This window comes from Zosterops lateralis (genome assembly GCF_965231275.1).
Source record: "Zosterops lateralis genome assembly, chromosome: 2".
Classification (NCBI taxonomy): domain Eukaryota; kingdom Metazoa; phylum Chordata; class Aves; order Passeriformes; family Zosteropidae; genus Zosterops; species Zosterops lateralis.
In genome coordinates, this window is record NC_139763.1 from 82,122,162 (window position 1) to 82,142,527 (window position 20,366).

The following is a 20,366-nucleotide window of genomic DNA, read 5'->3' on the forward strand; positions in this document are numbered from 1 at the left end:
GGGTTATTTTTTATACAGCTCTTTTTAAAATGAGGGTATATTTATTCATCAGCAAGTCTTTTAGCCTTGTGGATTGCACATGTATCTTTGGGGATGTGAAAGCAGGCACAATTTGCTTTTGGAGAGACAGAGGAGAAGGAGCCACTTCCCTGCACACCCATCCCTGTGCCCAGGCTGGGTGGAGACATCCCTGTCCCCTGTTTCTTGGACACGCAAGATTTTGCAAGTCACCCCAAAGCTTCCACTTTCAGGATGGGTTTTCTGTGCTCTTTGCCAACTGCTCGTGTGTACAAGGGTCTCGAAGGTGGCACATCCCGAGCAGGGTTTGTGCCGCGTGGTTTCCTGGCTGTGCTGTGCGGCCGCTGTGCAAACTCTGAGTCACCTCACGCTGCTAAACCCATGGCGAGCAGGAGGCCCCATCCTCCAGAGCAGCAAGAGGTGGGTCTGCAGTGACAGCGGGAACGAGCCCTGTGGGGATTTGCCGAGGTTGGGCTTGGGCAGGAGGATGCCCTTTGGGGAGGGAGATGGGGTTTGGGGAAGAGGATGCCCGCTGCGGGGGAGGAGGCCCTGTGGTGAGGTGTGTGCGCTCTGCAGAAGAGGAGACGACCTTCGGGAAGGGCACCCCGCGGGGAGGAGGCCCTGTGGGGCGGGCCGGGCCCGGGGGCGGGGAGCGGTGGCCGGGCGGGCGCGTTGGGAGCGCTGCTGGCGCGGTGCGATGGCGGGCTCTGTGCTGAAGGCCCTGGCGCTGCTGTTGGCGCTGCCCGCGGCCGCTCTGGGCGACACGCCGGCCAACTGCTCCTTCGCCGACCTGCTGGGCGCCTGGGAGCTCCGCGTCTGGCGGGCCGGCGGCCGCCACGGAAACTGCTCGCAGGCGGGTGAGAGCGCGGCGGGCCCGGCCGCCTCCCTCCTTCCCTCCTTCCCTCCCTCCCTCTCTCCCTGCGGGGCCGCGGCGGGGCCGGAGTGTCCCGGGAGCGGGGCGGGACAGCGGCCACTCCGTGCCCGGAGCCCCCGGGGCCGGCAGGGGCGGGGGGGGCGGCTTCCTGCGCTGGTGCAGTCCCACCTGAGCGTGCGGTCTTTTCTCTTGTCTGTTCCGATTAGGAGTTGAGTAGGCCTCTCCACGGGCCCCATGGCTCATCCCGGCTCGCTTCCCCTCTCCCACAGTGCCTGCCTGGGGGGCTCTGCCTGCCCGGGCAGTGCCTGCTCCAGCAGGAGAGGTGGCAGTGCTGGTCACACCTGGGCACCTCCTAAGAGGCTGCCAGGGCTGGCAGAGATGGAAATATACATCTTCCCTCGAGGGGATAATAGTAGTGGGGAGTTACTATTTAATGATTGTATGTCGGTGTCATTTTAAAAATAATAGACGCTTTGCATTTTTCTGCTTTATGATCCGAGGAGAGAAGCGGCAGTACCAGCAGTGGAGGTGAGGCGCGGGGTGGGTTGGAGCACTGGTGTGAAGGAGTGTGGGATGGGTGATGCCTCATCCCAGATGTTGTAGGGGAAGAGTTGTCGTTGCAGACACAGTGTCTGAGGGATACAGCATCCAAAACCTTTGTAGGCCTGCACCAAATTGTGTTTAGATAAGCTGATGTTTCCCAGTCACAGCTGTTTGGTGCGGCTGCTAATAAAATGTGCAGATGCTGTCTAGCAGTGGAAAGAATGGCCATGTAGACCCACTGACTGAAGTGGAGATCCTGAAGTGTCTCGATGCCCTTTTAAGAAGATTGCATTCAACCGGTGTATTTTACTGTGCTCAGGAACAAAATAAATGTTACAGAATCCTGTATACTTCTTTTTTTGTATTATTTTTGTCTCTTTGATACGGTAATCATGCCATAATGTTTCTTTCTTTCTTTTAGGGCCTGTGGAGAAAAAGGTGGTTGTCAATCTTCAGAAGCTAGATGTGGCTCAGGATAGTCTGGGCAACTATGGTTTCTTCACTTTGATTTACAATCAAGGCTTTGAAGTTGTGATAAATGACTACAAATGGTTTGCATTTTTTAAGGTGAGTTAACCTGGTGTGTTCTACACTACTGGCCGTTGCCAAAATGTCCTGTAGTTAGGCTGCCCTTCAGTCTCTGCATGCCACAGTGGGTCAGTTGGGACACATGATCATCTTTGGCTCTAAGGTTTGCCTGCAATACCAGATAAAGGATTTCTTCTTGTGTTGAACATAAGGAAACAGTGATCAGTGGTTGGGTAGGGACCAAAGAGAGGGAAGAAGTATTCCACACTGGCCATTATCTGAAAAAAATACAGATGCTGCTACTTTCCCTTCTCGGCAGGCTTAAAGCAATTGAAGGCCTTAATGAAACTAACTTTCCTGGTAGCCTGTATTTTTTTTTTTTTTTTTTTTTTTTTTTGGACCCTGTGTGGACCCAAATCAAATAGCAAATACCATTGCTTTTATCTTTCCTTTACAAATGTTGTCAAATGCGTGGAAACTTTAGAGCCATCTATCCTTCTTGATGGAGGATTTCTGGGATCTATAAATTTTATTTCAGAATACTAGAATATCTAAGGAACCTTTCTGCTGCCTCTAATTATTCCCTTGGAGTAATACTGTTCTCTTCAGTCCCTGTTAATGCCTTCAGGTCAAGCTGAAAACAGTGATGGTATGCAGAGATTAGACAGGAGAAACCACTCTTGTTAGAAGCACTGTGCTGCTGTCCTGATGAGTGACATGAATCTGAAGGGTGGTTTGAAGTAATCTCTGCAGGATGGCTTTAGTACCTGGAAGATAGATGCTTTGTGCAGCAGGGCTTCTCAGCTGGTGAGTGCAGCCCTGAGCAGAAACAATGAATATATTTTTGATTCTTTCAGGAAGCATGATCTTGTGTCTGACTTGGGATGAGTCAACAGTAAACATTCAGGCCTTGTCCAGGCATAAAATCTCTGAACTTTGAGTGATACTAAGGAGGGTGAAAAAATAATTTTTGCTCTAAATTATCTCTCTGGGAGCCATGGTAGATGGTTTATTTTACAGCAATTATTTTAAAGTCAATTTAGAGGTGTTAACAAAAGCCAGTGATCCACTCTTTCAGGAGAACTGGTGTCCTTACTGAACAGAAATTACATAGAAGGCTTCAGTTTAACTGCAACCTCCTTGCAGCTTCCATCTCTGTTGACTTGGGCTCATGTAAGGAAAAGGACTGTATCAACTGTTTAGCACAACTGGAGAAGTTATTTATATGCCCATTATTGTAGGTTAACTCCAGGATACAGCAAAGCACTACTCAGTGCATTGGGGGAGTGAATTGGAAGGATAGAAGTGCAAAAACTCACTGGCTGAGATAAAGGTACTTTAATAGGTAAAGTAAAAACTGTGTGTGTATGCAAGCAAAACAAAGAGAGGAATTCATTCACTACTTGCCACCAAGATAACTTGCCACCATAGTAAGCAGGTGTTCAGCAATTTCTGGGAAAGCAGGGCTTCACAGTGCACAACTGTTGCCTAAGAAGGCAGATGCCATGATTCTGAATGTCCCTCTTTTCTCCTTTCCCCAGCTTTTATTTCTGTGCATATTGTTCAGCATGGAATATCTCTTTAGTCAGTTGGGGTCAGCTTTCCCAGCTGTGTTCCCTCCCAATTTCTTATGCACCCCCAGCCTATTTGCTGTCAGACCTGTCTGAGGAGCAGATGAGGCCTTGGTGCTGTGTTAACACTGCTCAGCTAAACTAAAACATCCCTGTACTAACAACATTGTTTTATTGACAAATCTGATATGTGGCATTATATGAGCTACTATAAATAAAATTAACTGTCAGGACCTTGTGCAGTCTTATAACTGGAAATTTTTAAAAGAAGAATGCAATTTTTTAAACAAGACAGGATCTTGTACTTGAGCAGAAGCAAAGTATGAGAGACAAATACCTGATAGACATTCTCATCTGTATAAGATAGTGAAATTATATTGCTGTGATGTGCACTCCTCATAGGTTTGGCAGGTCATACAGCAAAAATTGCACAGACACTGAAGGGTATTCTAATTGAACAGATTTACTCTGAAGCATCTCAGGCAGGGACACCTCTGTGAGCTCACCTGCAGTGGGAGGACCTGTCTCAAAAGTGGCAGGAATTGCTGCCTCCAAGAGGAGAGCAGAGCACTGTGTGCTGTAGTACTGTACATTTACTTGGTTTTGAGGTGTTGTCTCTGGCTGGAAGAATTCAGCAGTTGTTGTTGGACTCATCTGAGGAGAATATAGTAGAACTAGCAGAATTTGGGCTGATATTTTACACTGAAATGCAGAGTTGCTTTACAAGTCAATATGCTAGGCAGTAAAAGAGTTGCTGGTTATCAAACAAATTCCTGAGTGTGAGGATTTAATCATAGAAACAATGTGACCTGCTCTTGGATATAGATGGATCTGTTCATTGCCAACTTGAAGACAGCTAAGAGTCACTGAGGGCTGCTGCTGTCCGTACCTTGTGAAATACATCCCAAGAAGATGAGCACTAAGTCAAGTGACTCATAAGCACTGGTGTCATGTATTGCATTGATTTCATGTATTGCATTGATTTGCAAAAATACTCTTTAAATAACATACCAAAACTGTTACAGAATAGTTTAAGGTGAAAAAAGCTTTTGGTGATCATCTGATTCATCTTGCTGCTCAAAACCAAGTAAGTCAAATATACACCTGAGCTGTAGCAGTACACAATAGCTTTCATGCATTTTATGGTCATGAATGTGTCTCAGCCCTTTGTAAGCTAATGGATTAATTCTTAGTTTTGAAGCTGGCTTCAGTATTAAGAAATAGCAAGCTTGTTTGGGTCATTGCTCAGTAATGGGGAATTCATCAGCAAGACCTATTTAAATTAAAGACTTCTTTCCTTGAACGCCATAGGGAGGATTAGAGCCCAGTTCAGTTACCCTCTCTAATACTAATAATTTTGCTTCTGTAAAAACAACAACAGATTACCAAGATGCAAGTCTATTGCTGAGAATCATGAAGAAATATCACAGCACTTACTAAATGCATTTTTTGCTGCAGACAACTACTTGCTGCTGTTATGGAGCAAGAACATGCAATGTGTCTGTCTGCAAAACTCCCAGTTTCACAACTGTCGGTGGGCACTTGGAAGGAGGAAGTGGTTCCTTACAAACTGCTTGACTTTGTGACATATTTAACTGTGCATATCTTTTTACTTTTAATCCAGTAAATATTGCATTACATATGAAATAGAAAATCAACAAGACTGAGATTGAGCAGAGGGAGGATTTGCCAGGTACAATGAACAGCAATATTTAAGCCAATACAGTATTTGGTGAGTTTCAGGCATAAAAGTGCCACTTCTGCTAATTGAACCTCCAATGTATTTTGTTCCTGGTGTTAAAGAATTAAGCTTTTAATTACTGACAGGAATGCTATGGGCTTGTCTAAGTGGTGGCTTTATCAGAGCTACTGTACTCTGTAGATACAGACACAGCCTGTTTGGCTATGCATGTTTCAATGAGTTTTTAGTAGCTTTTTGTGCCTGTGGCTTACTAAGCAGACAGCCACTGAAACTTTTGTAGAGTCTCATTGCCTTTACAAGATTCTTTCACTTGAGGCCTGTGGGGAAGTGACTTTATACATCAGAGAAGTGGATTGTGTGAGCTTATCAATTCTATTTTTTCCTCAATTTACTTTAGTACCAGAAGTAAAGATGCTCTAACAGTGCTTTTTTCTAACTACTGTTGTACATAGAATTAACGTTTGCTGAATTAAATGTGGCATTCTACTGCATTCTTGCATTCTGCTTCTAGCACAAAATAACTTGTTTAATTTGTGCTTCTGAAACATCCCTGTACTGAACTTGGATGTGGAGTTAGTGTACTTTTGGCAGATGTACTTCTGCAGGATGATACAAGGATTCTTTAGGGTTATGCAATATATATAAAGCTCTAAAGATTTTTATTTTTTTTTACCCCCAAGGGATGGCAAAAGAAATAGGAACAGCATAACATAAAAAGCTAGAGTGAGCCTGAAAGGAAAGTTGAGGCCAACTTGTTTCAATTACTTGATGTCTTTGAGGTATTTATTTATTTAAGGCTACCACTTTGAGACGAGACAGTCTCATAAGTTTCTCACTGTTTGTCCCTTAAGCGAAGTGGTTCTACTTTTGACTCCTGAGATGTTCTTTAGCAAATACCAAAAGTCTGGCATTTTTCATACTGAAATGTTGGAACTACTTCAGAAAAAAAAAATAGATTTTAGAATATTTCACCACTCTAGTTACTAATCTTTTCCAAAGTGACTTGGTGACATCTTTGTCATGTCTTTTTCTCTCTTTCCCAATTCTCCCAAATTTGGTTAAAATCAAGGACTGCTGTTCTGAAACAAACAGCCTAGATAAGTGACAGCAGTTAATGTTTAAGTTTTCGGGATATAGAAAAAAAACCTCCAAACCTGGATGCATTTAATTTCATGTTGATAAAGTAGAAATGCTAGAGTTGCTAATGCTATTGAATCATCCTGCAAATCAGTTGAAAGTCAGCTTTTAACCTGTCTAATTTGGGCTTGCTTAACTGGCAGTGAGCAGCTGCTGCTTTCCTGAAGTGTAAATCTGAAAGCAGAGAACTCAGAATTGCAGAATACTTCCTAGACTGAAGAAAATCCACCTGGAGTTGATATTTGCTTACATTTTATATTGGGTAGCAAGATGCAGTAGTTGGTTCTGGTAACATCATCTACATCTATTTTTGTGTAGTAGCTGCAAGTCTGCAGCTCTGTTCTCATTCAGTGTGTGCTTCCCATAGTAAAATGCATAGGCACACCTGTAAATTTGAGAGATAATTCATTCCACCAGGTTTTATGTGTAGGGTTGTCCTGCCTCCTGGAACTCTGGCTGGGTAATTGCCCAGGCATTGCTTAAATTGAGAACAGTAGTTTTCAAAGAGGATGGGACAGTTGCCTCTCTATGTGGTACTGCTGAATTCCTGTTAAAATGCTGTGACTAATAAGGTCTCCATCCTCTCTTGCTTTCCTCTTAGTGAGAGTAAAGATTTTAAAAAAGCTTTAAACAGTTATGGTTTTTACTTGGACTAGAATTGGACATGCAGTTAGATTATGTCATGATGACCAGCACAGAAGAGATTTTATTAGAAGTATACTTCACTGAAGAACTTACCTGGGTTCGGATATCTAACAGCAAGCTTTGAAATTCAGCTACGCGAAATCTTTTAAGGTTAATGTTGGCATGGCTTGGCTAAATTTTGGCATTAGGCAAAACCACAGGAGTTGACAGGATTGAGAAAAATGTACATTTGAAATAGAATTAAATGTTACTGTTTTCAAAGCTCATGATTGGAACTATGAATGTAGTTTAGGTGCCTTTCTCAAGGAGTTATCCTAGATTGGCCAGGTCACTGAGTAGAATTAGTGCTGCAGATGTGAGCACTGGCTGATGAAATTATCATGTCACACAGCTGCAGTGGTCTTAACTCAGAAATGAAAACTATCTTTAAAATCTGCAGAGAAATGTGTGCAAGCAGTTGTCCAGCTGTTGCTGGTGATCACAGCTGTATGGGTGTTATCCTCCATGAAGGATGCTGTTCTGGGGTGGGCTCAGTGGATGTTTTGGGTACTGTGCTGGCAGCTTCTATTGAGTCTGCCATTCTGATTCACATCCACCCGAGTCAGCTGTTGCTTGTGCAATGGTGCCATATCCCTGCCTTGTGACCTGGCTGTTAGCTGGGCAGGTGTACTCATAGTCAGTCCTCTAAAACTGGTAGTCAGATTTCCCAGATCTCATCTGTCAGTCCTTCACTAATAGAAATAAATGTTGCATTTCTTAGCAAAGTTGTTTTAGCAATGATTTTATGGTGTACCTTCTGGTAAGCAATGGACGTCATTGTTAGGGCACTGATGAAGTTTTTTTTTAAAGGCTTGTCTGCCACTTGTCTACATCAGTGGCTCTCGATTAAAAGTCACAGGTGGGGAGGAAGCAAATTGTGACCTTATGTAGGTATATTTTCATTTCATAGATTCATTGTTTTTTGGAGTTGAAATTCCCTTTATCCAAGGTCATTCATGGGTTATGCTCTCGAAGTCTCCATGCCCACTTTTCATAGTCATTTCAGTAATAGCTTAGTCTGGCACTCTACAAAAGGGTAGCTACAGAGGACTCCAATTGCCTAATATTAGGCTTTTACACAGACTGTCTGAAATTGGCTTTTATGTCTTTTTTATATTGAAGCATTGCTACTGGCTGTCCCTTCACCTCCTTTTTAGTTTTGTTGATACATGTGAACTGAAAGAGCAGTTCAAGAAATTCTCTAGATTCACTTTTCCGAAAGATAATTTGCACTGGTGGTGTGAATGCTATTCTGCTTATCTCTCTGTGTCTTTAAAAAAAACACTGAATTTTATCTCTTGAAAGGGAGAGGGATTTCTAGGAGAAAAACACATTTTTTGTTGTTTTTGATGTTTTAATTCGCTAGTGAGCAGATAACTTTTTGCATTTTTTTTCCGTGAAGATAAGCTCCAAATACGTGTTACTTGTTTTAATTCAGATTAACACCATGCAAGGCAGGATTGTTGCAGGAAGCAGGCCTGTTCCTCTGATAATCTTCAGGTATTCAGATTGAAGCCCTGTGCTTATTGAGAATGGCTGTACTGTTATAATCTGGAAAATTAAAATTTAGATAGGAGAAAATAAAACCAGGTATTAATTTCTACAGTTGTATAGAGGTAGAAATGTGATGTCACAGTAAATTAGATGCAAAGTCACTACCTGTTGCTTTTGGAAGTGTCTGGAATTCTAGTTTTGCTGTTGTGAAGAGGGTATTTCCCAAAAGTCATCTCTGGACCTTGCCCTTGGTATTTGGCCAAGTGTGATTATTTCCCACATTGCACAATCTTGCACAGTAAGAAAGGGAGAACAGAACAAGGCAACAGCTCAGCCTTCTAGTGCCACCACCCTGCTCCAGCCAGCAAACACACTTGCTGGGTGTAGATATGTTGCCTCTGCATCCTCCAGAATGGGGACAAAGGGAATTCCCATTGTTACAAAACAGAGGATTAACCTTTAATTTTATTCTGCTGATCGATAAACCTAATTTTTCATAGTCAGTTGTCCTTCATATTTCTCACAAAACCACAACATAGTAACAAACCACCCAGTCTCTTTAATTAATCTTTTCCATTTTGGGACATTTCCATCACTGTAACCCACCACCTTCTTCAGTAAAGAAGCTGAGCAAACATTTTGTTGAAACACAGTTACAGAATCCCTCTATACATTGTACATGTGTAGCTCAAATAGGATGAGGTTTAATGAAGTTTTCTTGGACTAGGAAACTTGAATTCTGTCTGTATAAGTGATTTTTTTATTATTATTATTATTTTTTTTTATTTTTTTTTTTTTTTTTTGGGATTAGAAGAGTAAAGTTGAAGCCTTTGTTGCATGGGGTTTTCAGGTGTCTTCGTAGTGTAACACGAAACACTTCAACCTTACACAAAACACTTTAACCTTAAGAGATGAGTAAAGAGCCACACACACCCCCACGGTGAGACATTCTGTTGTCAGAGAATTGCTAATTCAGAAAATTTATGTAGCTGGGCAAAGTGTTAGTGGTACCTGTTGTATGAAGACACATTTTGCTGAATATATTAAATTATTGCTTCTCTTCAGTGGTACAATGAAGACTTGTGTGGCTGAACAAGGAAGTATTAGGACTCAGGACTTGAGGCTTTAGTAGTAGTCTCTGCTGCCAACTTTAAATGAGCTGTTCTCAAGGGATCATCATTTCTTACTGTCTCATTTTGATAGTTCCTGTGAAATTGTTTCTTGATGCTTTGCCATCACAGCTTAAACCTAAAGAAGTGGCTGGAAGTTTCATCTTTGGTTTTGACTTGTGAAAGGGTAACAGTGCATAAATAGTACATAAATTTTAAAACAGAAATAGTTCATGTCTTGCTGTGAGGTTACTGAATGACAAACTTACCATCCTCCCTGTGTTTGAGTCTTAGTTTCTTAAACTTCTGTGGCAATCCAGAATTAGCTTTATTGGTCACATATTTGGCATAAGAAATCTCAGGGCCTTGAAGAGAAAGTTGAATACTAGGAGGTTTTTCTCATCTTGCTGAGAAAGTAACTGTTGCACCCAAATGATTAGCACAGATTAGTTGATACTGATATGAATGCATACTTTGTTGCTAAAAGTTCAAGTCACGACCCAGTTGTCTTTTGCAGCTGTTTGGTAAAGAGCAGTTTCTTTCATCTTGTTAACCTCTGGAGTGTGTTTGGCCACTTCCTGTGAAACTGAGGCAGGAAGAAGCGGCTGTGAGTGGGTGGGGAACTATGGCTATGCTAACAAATGCATCTGCTCAACACAAGCATAACTTCTTCACATTACAGTACAAAAAGGAAGGCCAGAATGTAACCAGCTACTGTAATGAGACCCTACCAGGATGGGTGCATGATGTACTTGGCCACAACTGGGCTTGTTTCACAGGACACAAGATTTCCTCATCTCCGTCCGATGTTCGCATCCATGAGCTACCTCTCCAGAAGCCCAGGGGAGGGTAAGCAACAGATAAGTGACCTTTTACTGGAATAAAATGTTTCATAACAGTGCTCAAAGTTTTAGCTAAAATCGTAAGAACCAATTCCAGTAGTGAGGGCCAAGTTAATGCCAATGATAATGTTGGAAATAAACCTGAATGCACAAGAAGAGAGGAGGGTTTGCCTGTTGTCTCACAGTTTCTCCTTTGGTCTGTGGTGAAGCCCTGTCATAAAACTGGCATGTCTAAGGAAACCGGTTATATTTAGTCTGTCTCAAGTTTTAGAAACCTTGCCTTGATCCAATAATTCCATGTTTCTTTATCAGTATCTACCAGAAGACACTTCTAAAGTTACATATTGAATTTAGAGAACACCTTTAGTTTCAATCCCAGTCCTTTTCTTACTGTTTTACTTGATTCCTTTTGTTTGCAGACTCTCCCACAGACGTTACGTGCACAACTTCGACTTTGTAAATGCTATCAATGCTCACCAGAAGTCATGGAGAGCAACAAGATACAAGGAGTATGAGAATTTTGCCCTGGAAGAACTAACTAAAAGAGCTGGGGGTCTCTATTCCAGAGCTTCAAGGTAATAAGACACTTTGTTCTGCAACAAACCCACTGCTGCCAAGAGTCTGCTTGGATTTGTCCTGGCTCTTAGCTGTGTATAGTTCAGATGTTTAATCAAGTTTCAAGACCTTCCAGTTCATGTTCATGGGGTGCAAACATATTTTACATTTGAATGATTACTCTGAGCATCTCTTGTCTCAAGCAGACTCTGTTGTCACAAACAGAGTCACCTACCCTTTAGTCTTGCCAAACTCATATGTGCAGGGAAGAAGTGAGAACAGGCTCAGTTATCCTTTCACTGACCTGCCTGCTCATCAGCTGCTTGCCATAGTCAGGAGTTTCTGCTTGTGCTTCATCTCACTTCTGCTGGTTTATAATTGCAGTTGAAAAGCTGTGAACTGCTCTCTGCTCCTAAACATGAATATCAAAGATTTCTGAGGAAATTCCCTGGTTACTTTGTTAGTTTGCCACGCCTGCTACAAGAATCCTCTAGAAGGAATAGAGTGTCTCGGTGATGAAGCATGAAAGTAGCCCTGAGAATGCCTTCAGATTCTTGCAGATTACTTAGCTGAGAGTTGTAATGGGGATGGGTACATCATCCTCTACAAAACTTGAGAACTAGAGATTTTTGATCTAAAGATTCCCTTCTTTATAGCTGTCTTACCTTCGTAGTTTTCTTTTCCAGCTCTTGGTATTTCTGTGATTAGGAATGCTACTTACTTTCCAAACTCTGGCAATTGTATGTTTGTTGAAGAAGGTCCTACTATAGAATAAAAATTCTGATTTGCATGGGAATGTTATGCAGATTATGGTTGCATTGTATAGATGGAAATCACCTTGTAGATGATCTTAAATATGGCAACCTATTTCGAAGCTCTCTTCCACCCATGCAGTATCATAAAGCAGTATTTGGTTGGCCCTCTCCTGCTTTCAAAACAGTCTCCAGTGTCTGGTGTGAAAGTTGAAGGCAGGAAGCTCTTGTCTTGCTGATACGAGTATCACTTGGCTGCAGGTGGTAGATGAGGACAGGTAACAATACTTCTTCAAAAGCCACAGTAAAAACTTGCTCCAGAGAAATCTCCTGGGCAAGTGGGACTGCAGTTAGTGAATTGTCAGTGTAAGCCATGCCTGTGACCGAAGTGAAACTGTAGTTGCTGTCAGGCAAGATGGTTTCTGCAGTCAGATATTCTACATACTTGGTGATTGAAGTAAAATAACTGTTGCAGAACTGTGTTGCTATAATTTGAGCACTTCAGATTGGTGCAAAAGTATTTGGCCTCAGCAGGTTGTGGATGTTAAGGAAACTCCCCTGCTGGACCAGCCAGGAGCCGCTCTGGCAGTCACACTCTCACCATCTGAGCTGGGACTGAGGCCCCTTTGCAGCTACACCCCACACTCACAGTCACACCAGGGTTCCTTCCCGTAGCAGAGTCTCAGATGTCCAGATCTTTAAAATAATTTAATCTTGGTGCAATAACTAAATAGTAAAACAGCAGTTCGAACTGGGTCCCTACAAACAAAGGAGCCCCTGGGCTTTTATAACCCCAGCCTTAAGTGTGGGAAAGTCTGGGGTCCTCTCTGAGTATCCTGTTACCACAGGTCCCTGCTCCCTTTGTTTTACAAAAGGATTTTGCCACCCAAAACTCACTTTGAAGCTCACACTGGAACTTGGAAACTGAGCTACCTGCACTGAATGTATTCCTCAACAGTGGATAGTTAATAATATAGTTCCCTCAGGGAGCAATTTGAGTAGGTCTTGAATCCTGCTCAAGCTTATCTCTTCCTATTGACACCCACTCAGTCTAGATGGAGACTATTTTAAATTGCATAGTGTGAAGCAAGTCCAGCTAGTAGAAGCCAAAGATGAAAACTGAGTGTTATGTAATTGTTTTCTTGCCTAGAGTGTGATATGTTTCTCAAAAGAATTTTCTCCTCTTTAGACCAAAGCCTGCACCTCTAACACCTGAGTTACTCAAGAAAGTTTCAAGCTTGCCAGAATCCTGGGACTGGAGAAATGTGAATGGTGTCAATTATGTCAGCCCTGTTCGGAATCAAGGTAAAAATTAATAAATAAAACCTCTGAATTTGATGTTCCAGAGCTCTTTTGATGTAGTTTGTGATTTGCTGCTAACCAGAAAGTTTTGCCTAGTGTCGTGCAGCTGACAGATTGCACCTTTATTATGATAACTCGTGGAAACTGGGGGGAGTCCTGGCTAACAACGCTGTACCAAAACAAGTGGTGGTACTGGCTTGTCCAGACAGTGCTGGCTTGCTGGAGTGAAAGCCAATTACCACAGTACCCTGCATAAACACAGCTGTCAGGTTTTGTGCAATCTTATCCATGTTTTTTTGACTGAACTGATGTACATTTCATTTTTTCCCTGATTTCTTTGGATGGCAAATTATCATGCAGCTTTAATGAATAAACCCATTAAAATTGTTTATACTGCCTCCAAGACTTGTCACCCTGAGAAATTCAGGTGTTACTTAACTGGCTAGTTGCAAGAGGAGGTATTAGTCACTAAGAATATTGCAGACAATGATAAAGATGAAATACTGGTAAGAACTTAAAAGGATACTATGCTGGTATATGTTGATTCTGTAGGGAGTGTTTATAGCACTGTGGTGTGAGATGCCTGAATTACACGTTTATATAATTGAGGCCAGGAGTGAGCTCCATCAATGTGTCCTTTCCCTGTGCCACCATAAATTTGCATCTACTGGTAGCTATCTGGTGGCAGCTTTTGGGGGAAAGAAACATAACATTGGCATGGTAGGGAAAGGATGACTTAATTATTCTGACAAATTCTGCCTGCTGTACTCCTGGTAACAGAAGCAGCATAGGAAGGCTTGTGGAATATCTAGCTATCTGGAAGTACTGGAAGATGGCAACACTAAATTATATGGTCCTATGTAGGTGTGAGTCCTGTACTTTCTCCTGGTGTGAACTATGAATGTCCCAAGAGCTCTTTTATCTTCCAAACAACTGAACACTCAGTTCAGACTTACACTTTCTCTGTTGTGTTGCATCAGAATTTCTCTAAATGAGAATTAGTCTGTTGTTTCCGATAAAAAGAGCTTCCTACACTTTTTATGTAATCTGAGGGTCCATGCTGAGTATTTTAAGTGTCTGTGGAACATGCATTCTGCTTCTTCAAATTAGAATTTTAGCTTTCAGGCTTAAAAAAAACCGCCAGAAACCTACGAAAGAGGTCATTCTGTGGACTTTATAAATACCACTGTGGTAACAGGAAAGAAATTTAGCAGCCAATCCAGCAGACTTCTGACTGAAATGACTGTGTGAATTGTGTTTTTCACATTTTTGCACACATAATACAACAAAGTGTTCTGCAGTGTGGCCTTTCTCAGATGGTGTGACTGTACAGTGAGTGGGAGGCATCTTCCACTGCTTCACTTTGCCCTGCTGGAAAAGAGTGTTCCTGTTCAGGCTGATTTTCTCCCTTCTCTTCAGAGATGCATCTCACTGAGTGAAGGTGCAATTTCACAAAGTCTTGCTGTTGTAATAGCTCTGCCTTTATACACCTACGCAGTTCAAGAGAAAGTATTTTGTTTTGTTCCTCAAGGCTCCCTCCTTTTCATAGCTCTGCAATATTTGATTTTCCCACTGTCAGGAAACAAAAGGAAATTTTGCACCTTGATGACAATCAGCAGATAAAATAGGACCTCATCCAAGTAATTGTTCTTCCTGTGAGGCCTGTCATTCCATTTCCAAAGGCTTTTAATGAGTGGAAGGAAGGTCCTAGAGAGTGAAGAGGCCTAAAGCTAGAAGCAATACTAAATTTTCATGCAAAAGTAAGAAGATTTAACTCTCTGTCAGGAAGCAGAAGGGAAATTTAAGGTGCCTCTGAAAAGCCAGTGTACATCCCCTTGAGAAGCAAGGGGAGCAGAGATGAATCCACTATTTCAAACATGCTATTTATACCACTATTCTCCTAAAAGTCAGTTCTTTTAGGGGTAGGTGTAGAAGTGGAATACTTTTTAAACTGGAAATTACAGGACTAAATCCGTTGGTAGGTTGAAATAAGAACAATATTATCAGCATTTACTTCAAATAGTTCATTGCTCCTTAGCATATGTGGTAGCACATCTACTCTATAAAGGGTAGATAGAGCCTTCTCAGCCCTGCTAATGCCGTCCCTGAAGGTTCATTCTGAAGGAATAGGATAATTGGATAGCTCTTAAATGCTACTGCTGAAAAACACTGGAGCAGTACTTTGCCTTTTATTCCTGAATAAGCTCAGTGTTCCCTGAGAAATTGTTAGAAGTGGGTTTTGAATTGTATGCATAAAAACTAAATGAAGATTTAAAGTTTTTTCTATTGTTGTTCAAGTTCTAATCACTTTCTGGTAGGTTTTAACTCTTTTCAGTGGACTTTGGGTATAGATGCACCTGATGGCAGGTGACTAGCCATGTTTATGTTACAGATGCTCCTTGTGTTTCCTTTCTCTCCCCTTCTTAGGCTCATGTGGCAGCTGTTACGCGTTCTCCTCCATGGGCATGCTGGAAGCCAGGATACGTATCCTCACAAACAACACTCAGAAACCGGTCTTCAGTCCCCAGCAGGTTGTGTCTTGCAGCCAGTATTCTCAGGGTAAGGATGCTGGTGTATATAAAGACACCTTTCAAGTAATAATAATGCTAGAGAAGGAGACTAGTTCGAAAGTTTCCATCCCTTCCCCATCACACACAAGTTACTTTTTTCATAAAGTATTTGGTAGGCTATACTTTAGTATACTTTAGTACTTTATTTGAAATGAAAAAAATAACAAAAACAGACTTGTCAGCCCACCTCACTGCAGCAATGGGATTGAACAAGGAGAAGTCACTCTTGCTCAGGATGTTACTTGATTTTACATCTACCTGTGAGATGGAAAATATCTAAGGAGTAGGGCTCAAAATGTAGCTGATTACAATGCTTACCTGGAAAGAATGGAACTAAATATTCTCCCAATGGCATATTTAGAGGGAGGGAGAGATGAGCAAAAGCAATGACTAAAGCTTTCTAGAGGACTGTATCCTCGTTAGGACAGATCCTTGTACTGCAGGTAACTAGTTGTTCTTTCTTTCTGACAGAGATTGTCAGGAGCAATTGGATGAGGAAGGGTCCAAGTAGTAGTATTCCCAGTATAACTCCTACAGGTGTGAATTCTGCCATGTGTATTTCAGAAAGCTGACTGTAGCTAACTGCAGTATTAGAATGATCTGAATCACTGAAGTGTGTTCAATACTGTATCTGAAAGAATTATGAAAGGTTTAAATGGGAGAGTCTCCCACCTCATATAATAGAATTTCCAAGGGAAGAAGCACTTCTTTTTTTTCTTTCTTTCTTTTGTTAAGGTTGTGATGGTGGCTTTCCATATCTCATTGGTGGAAAGTATGTCCAAGACTTCGGTGTGGTGGAAGAGGACTGTTTCCCTTACACAGGCCAAGACTCTCCATGCCTTTTCAAGCGCAGCTGCTACCACTACTACACCTCTGAGTACCACTATGTTGGTGGTTTCTATGGAGGCTGCAATGAAGCCCTGATGAAACTTGAGCTTGTTCTGCATGGCCCAATGACTGTTGCCTTTGAGGTTTATAATGATTTCATGCTTTATAAAGAGGGGATCTACCATCACACTGGGCTGCAGGATGGTTTAAATCCTTTTGAATTGACCAATCATGCTGTCTTACTGGTGGGCTATGGTAAAGACCCAGAAAGTGGTGAGAAATTCTGGATTGTGAAGAACAGCTGGGGCACCGCATGGGGAGAAGATGGCTACTTCAGAATCCGCCGTGGCACTGATGAATGTGCAATTGAAAGCATTGCAGTGGCTGCAACTCCTATTCCAAAGTTATAATGTAAAGGCCTTTGTGCAGTGCCTTGTCCTGAGCCATAAGAACATACTGAAGGTTGAAACTTCTGGTTAAAATCTGTCCCCTAGCTTGAAAAGGAAGCTTTAAGGAATTTTTCTACAGTAGAGCAATTTCCTTATGTGAGAAGGTAAACACTGTTAATTCTGCTCTGTGCACTGGAGAATTCTTCTCAAGTCTGACAGTAGATCACCCAAAGGGCTGTTTTGGTAACAGTGGTGATTAGTTACTCATCATTGGATATACCTTCAGTTACCAGTTGTCCTTTTTACCATGGGCAATCTTGACTTTCAGATCTCAGAGGGAAGTGTCTGCTATGATAATCCATAACTGCTTTGAAGGGACACTGTAGTGCCTTATTTCTCAGAAATCAGGAAGTTGCTGCAATTGGAATGTAAGTGTGTATTGGGGAGGGAATGAGCAATTATGCTGATGAAATAAAGTTCTAAAGCTCTAAGTGTCCTGCAAAAACTGCATGTCAAATTCTTATGACAATAAAAATGAATTCTAAGTTTCAGGCTGTTAATAAATGTTCTAGTTCTGGATTTTATTGCTGTGCTTCACAATTGACCATTTCAGTGTTGAATAAAAAACATTTCATTTCTATAGGAGTTTGTATTTGTGGAAGAAGTTAGTTCTTTTGGTGACCTGTGAGTTTTGAGCTTCCTGTCAACAACTTTTTCCTTCAGCAGAATCTAAACTGATGGGAAAGAAGGATGAGAGGGCATGAGAGCTAGTAATCTTGCATCTGAAGCTGAGATTATCACGGCAGCATCAGACTAGTTGTCCAGACGTGCAGTAGTCCTTGCTGTGGATGTAGGACAATTCATTGACTAATTTGCTAATTCCCCAGTAATCCTGTTTAAATCCTTTCTGTTAATCTGTTGCTCTATTTCTTTCAAATATACAAGGTAGAAACATAGATTTGAGAAAAGGGATTGCAACACTTGGAATTAACCATTTCTCAGCTGCAACACAGTACTTTGTTAGTGCAGCACTGGTCCTTGCTGAGCTGGGACAGCCTCACCTCGAGTGTTGGGGGCTGTTCTCGGTGCCATAATATAAGAAAGATACCAAGGTGTTAGGGAAAGAGGGTGAAGGGCCTTGAAGGGAAGCCACACGAAGAGTGGGTAGGGTCACTTGGTCTGTTCAGCCTGGAGGAGGCTGAGGGGAGGCATTGCAGTCTACAACTTCCTTGTGAGGGGATGAGAAGGGGCAGGCACTGATCTCTTCTCTCTGGTGACCAGTGACAGGACCCGAGGAAATGGCCTGAAGCTATGTCAGGGGAGGTTTAGGTTGGATATTAGAAAAATACTCTTTACCCAGAGGGTGTTTGGGCACTGGAACAGGCTCCCCAGGGAAGTGGTCACAGCACCAGCCTGACAGAGTTCAAGATGTGTTTGGACAATGCTCTCAGGCACATGGTGTGACTCTTGGGGTGTCCTGTGCAGGGCCAGGAGTTGGACCTGATGATCCTTGTGGGTCCCTTCCAACTCAGCTTGTTCTGTGGTTCTGTGGAGATGTGTTTGGAAATTTAGAACTTTTGTTTTGCTAGAAGTGGAACAAGGAATTCTGAAATAGGTCATACTGTGCATTGGATTTTTTTAGCTTAGGGAGTTGGGGGATGGGGGGAGGAGCTAGGTTCCTTGATTTTTTTAATAGCTGCAGCACATGAGATTAGTTTGAGAATATGAATATAAAATTGGATGTTTCTTTTTACTATCTTTCAGCTATTAGGAAATTGGTTCCTTATCACCAAACTGTTGCTGACACTCATGGCACTACGAAGATAAAAACATTTGCTGTTCACCATGGGTTGTATCACGTTAACTACATGTGTTTTGAATAACATTCTGTGTTATTTTCTTAGCAATAACATCTTTCATCTGACAGTCTGTCACTGCCTGTGTGTGGCAGCTGCACTGGTGCTAATAGGAAGAGTTCTCAGCATGGTGTGTCACTGTCACTGCCCCCAGCAACTGTCATCAGACATTGCTTGCCTCTGGCTGACTGGGGTGTGTGAGTGTCCCTGTTCTCTGTATTCCAGAGTTGCACAGAAGAATGTCAGTCAGCCTGATGGAGCTGGTGTGTGGATGTAGGTTGTTTATGTGGCTTCTTTCTATAAACAATGCATTAGCTGAAATGGAAAACGTGCTATCGCTCAGGAGAATAATTGTAGGGTTGGCAGATGTGTCTTGTAGTGAGCATGTAAAAGCCCTAATATATTTGACTTATTATGGAAGGTTAATAGATAATGTCATGACTAATAAATACTTACCAGGAAAATAAAGCTTATCATCAGCCCAGTAAACAGAGATATTAAAAGTGTGGTGTTTTGAAAATTAGTACATACAGAGGACAAGTAAGATAGATCTATTTAAAAGTGAGTATAATAAATCCTTAAAAATTATTAAGAACTGTGGTGTAGTCTCCATTACTGGAGTGGAATGATTTTTCCAGTTTTGTGGACTGCCCCTTACACCAGAATTGCTCAGAGACTCATGCAATTGGTTTATGAAGGAGACTTGGCAGGGTCATTATGACTCCTCCTTGTTCTGTGACCTGAGAACTTGAAACACAACGTGACATTTAACTTCCAAAGTTGTCAGTCTAACTTTGCAGTGTAAATAAAATTCACATAAAGCAACAGCAGAGAATTTTTCTGGATTTGTTCAAAGCACTGAATTTAGGACTGAATAATTTTAAGGTTTTGTTGTTCCAGGGGCCTTGGGAAGACAGGAAAACCAGTGCACCATTGGAGTTTATTAAAATGTCAAGCTCAGGAGAATATTATAGCTTGATAACTTCTTGTCTTTTTTATTTTTTTTAATAATGACTTACACTTTATCCATTGCTTTCTTCTCTGCTGCTGGAGGTGTAAAACTAGCTTGTAAAATGGAGTTAAGATTAAACTACCTTTGAAAGTTCTGCTAACATGAGACTTCCTATGACCTCTGAAAATACTAAGATATATTTCTAACTACTCTGATCAAGATGTGATTAAAACAAGGCTGTAGGTAAGTCTGGAGATACTGTTTATGGAACATTTCCAAGGATGTCAAATGCAGAATTTTGAAAAGCCTTTTTCCTTAATTTTTGTATTTTATAAAAGGAACGAATGCTGAGGAAGGGATGTTATTTATTTTAGAAGACAAAAAGGAAGATAAACTAAGGAAACATTTTCTTGGTGGTTTCAGTCTACAAAAGAGCATCTTTTACCAAGATTTTCAGTTTTCAGTTTTTTGTTTTTCTCTTTTAGGATAAAAGCCCATCATAGCATGTTTTTTTTTCCCCCCATCAAATTAGTGATTTCTTCAGAAAAGCCATTTCTGGTATGTGTTAAAAATCCTGTTAAAACATCAAAGCCATGACTTATTTTACTTTCACCTGAGTAAGTGGGACTTACTTAACTCTGCTCTAGACAGCCTGCAGTG

General features: G+C 41.6%; 1 protein-coding gene across 1 annotated transcript; it reads left to right on the forward strand.

The window, feature by feature from the left end:
- Window positions 1-700: 700 nt before the first annotated feature.
- On the forward strand, window positions 701-17,389 carry CTSC (cathepsin C). Its single transcript, XM_083854410.1, has 7 exons — window positions 701-875; window positions 1,857-2,002; window positions 10,343-10,509; window positions 10,922-11,077; window positions 12,999-13,114; window positions 15,539-15,670; window positions 16,417-17,389. The coding sequence occupies exons 1-7, from the start codon at window positions 716-718 to the stop codon at window positions 16,917-16,919; spliced, it is 1,380 nt and encodes a 459-aa protein (XP_083710536.1). The 5' UTR covers window positions 701-715; the 3' UTR covers window positions 16,920-17,389.
- Window positions 17,390-20,366: the final 2,977 nt, after the last annotated feature.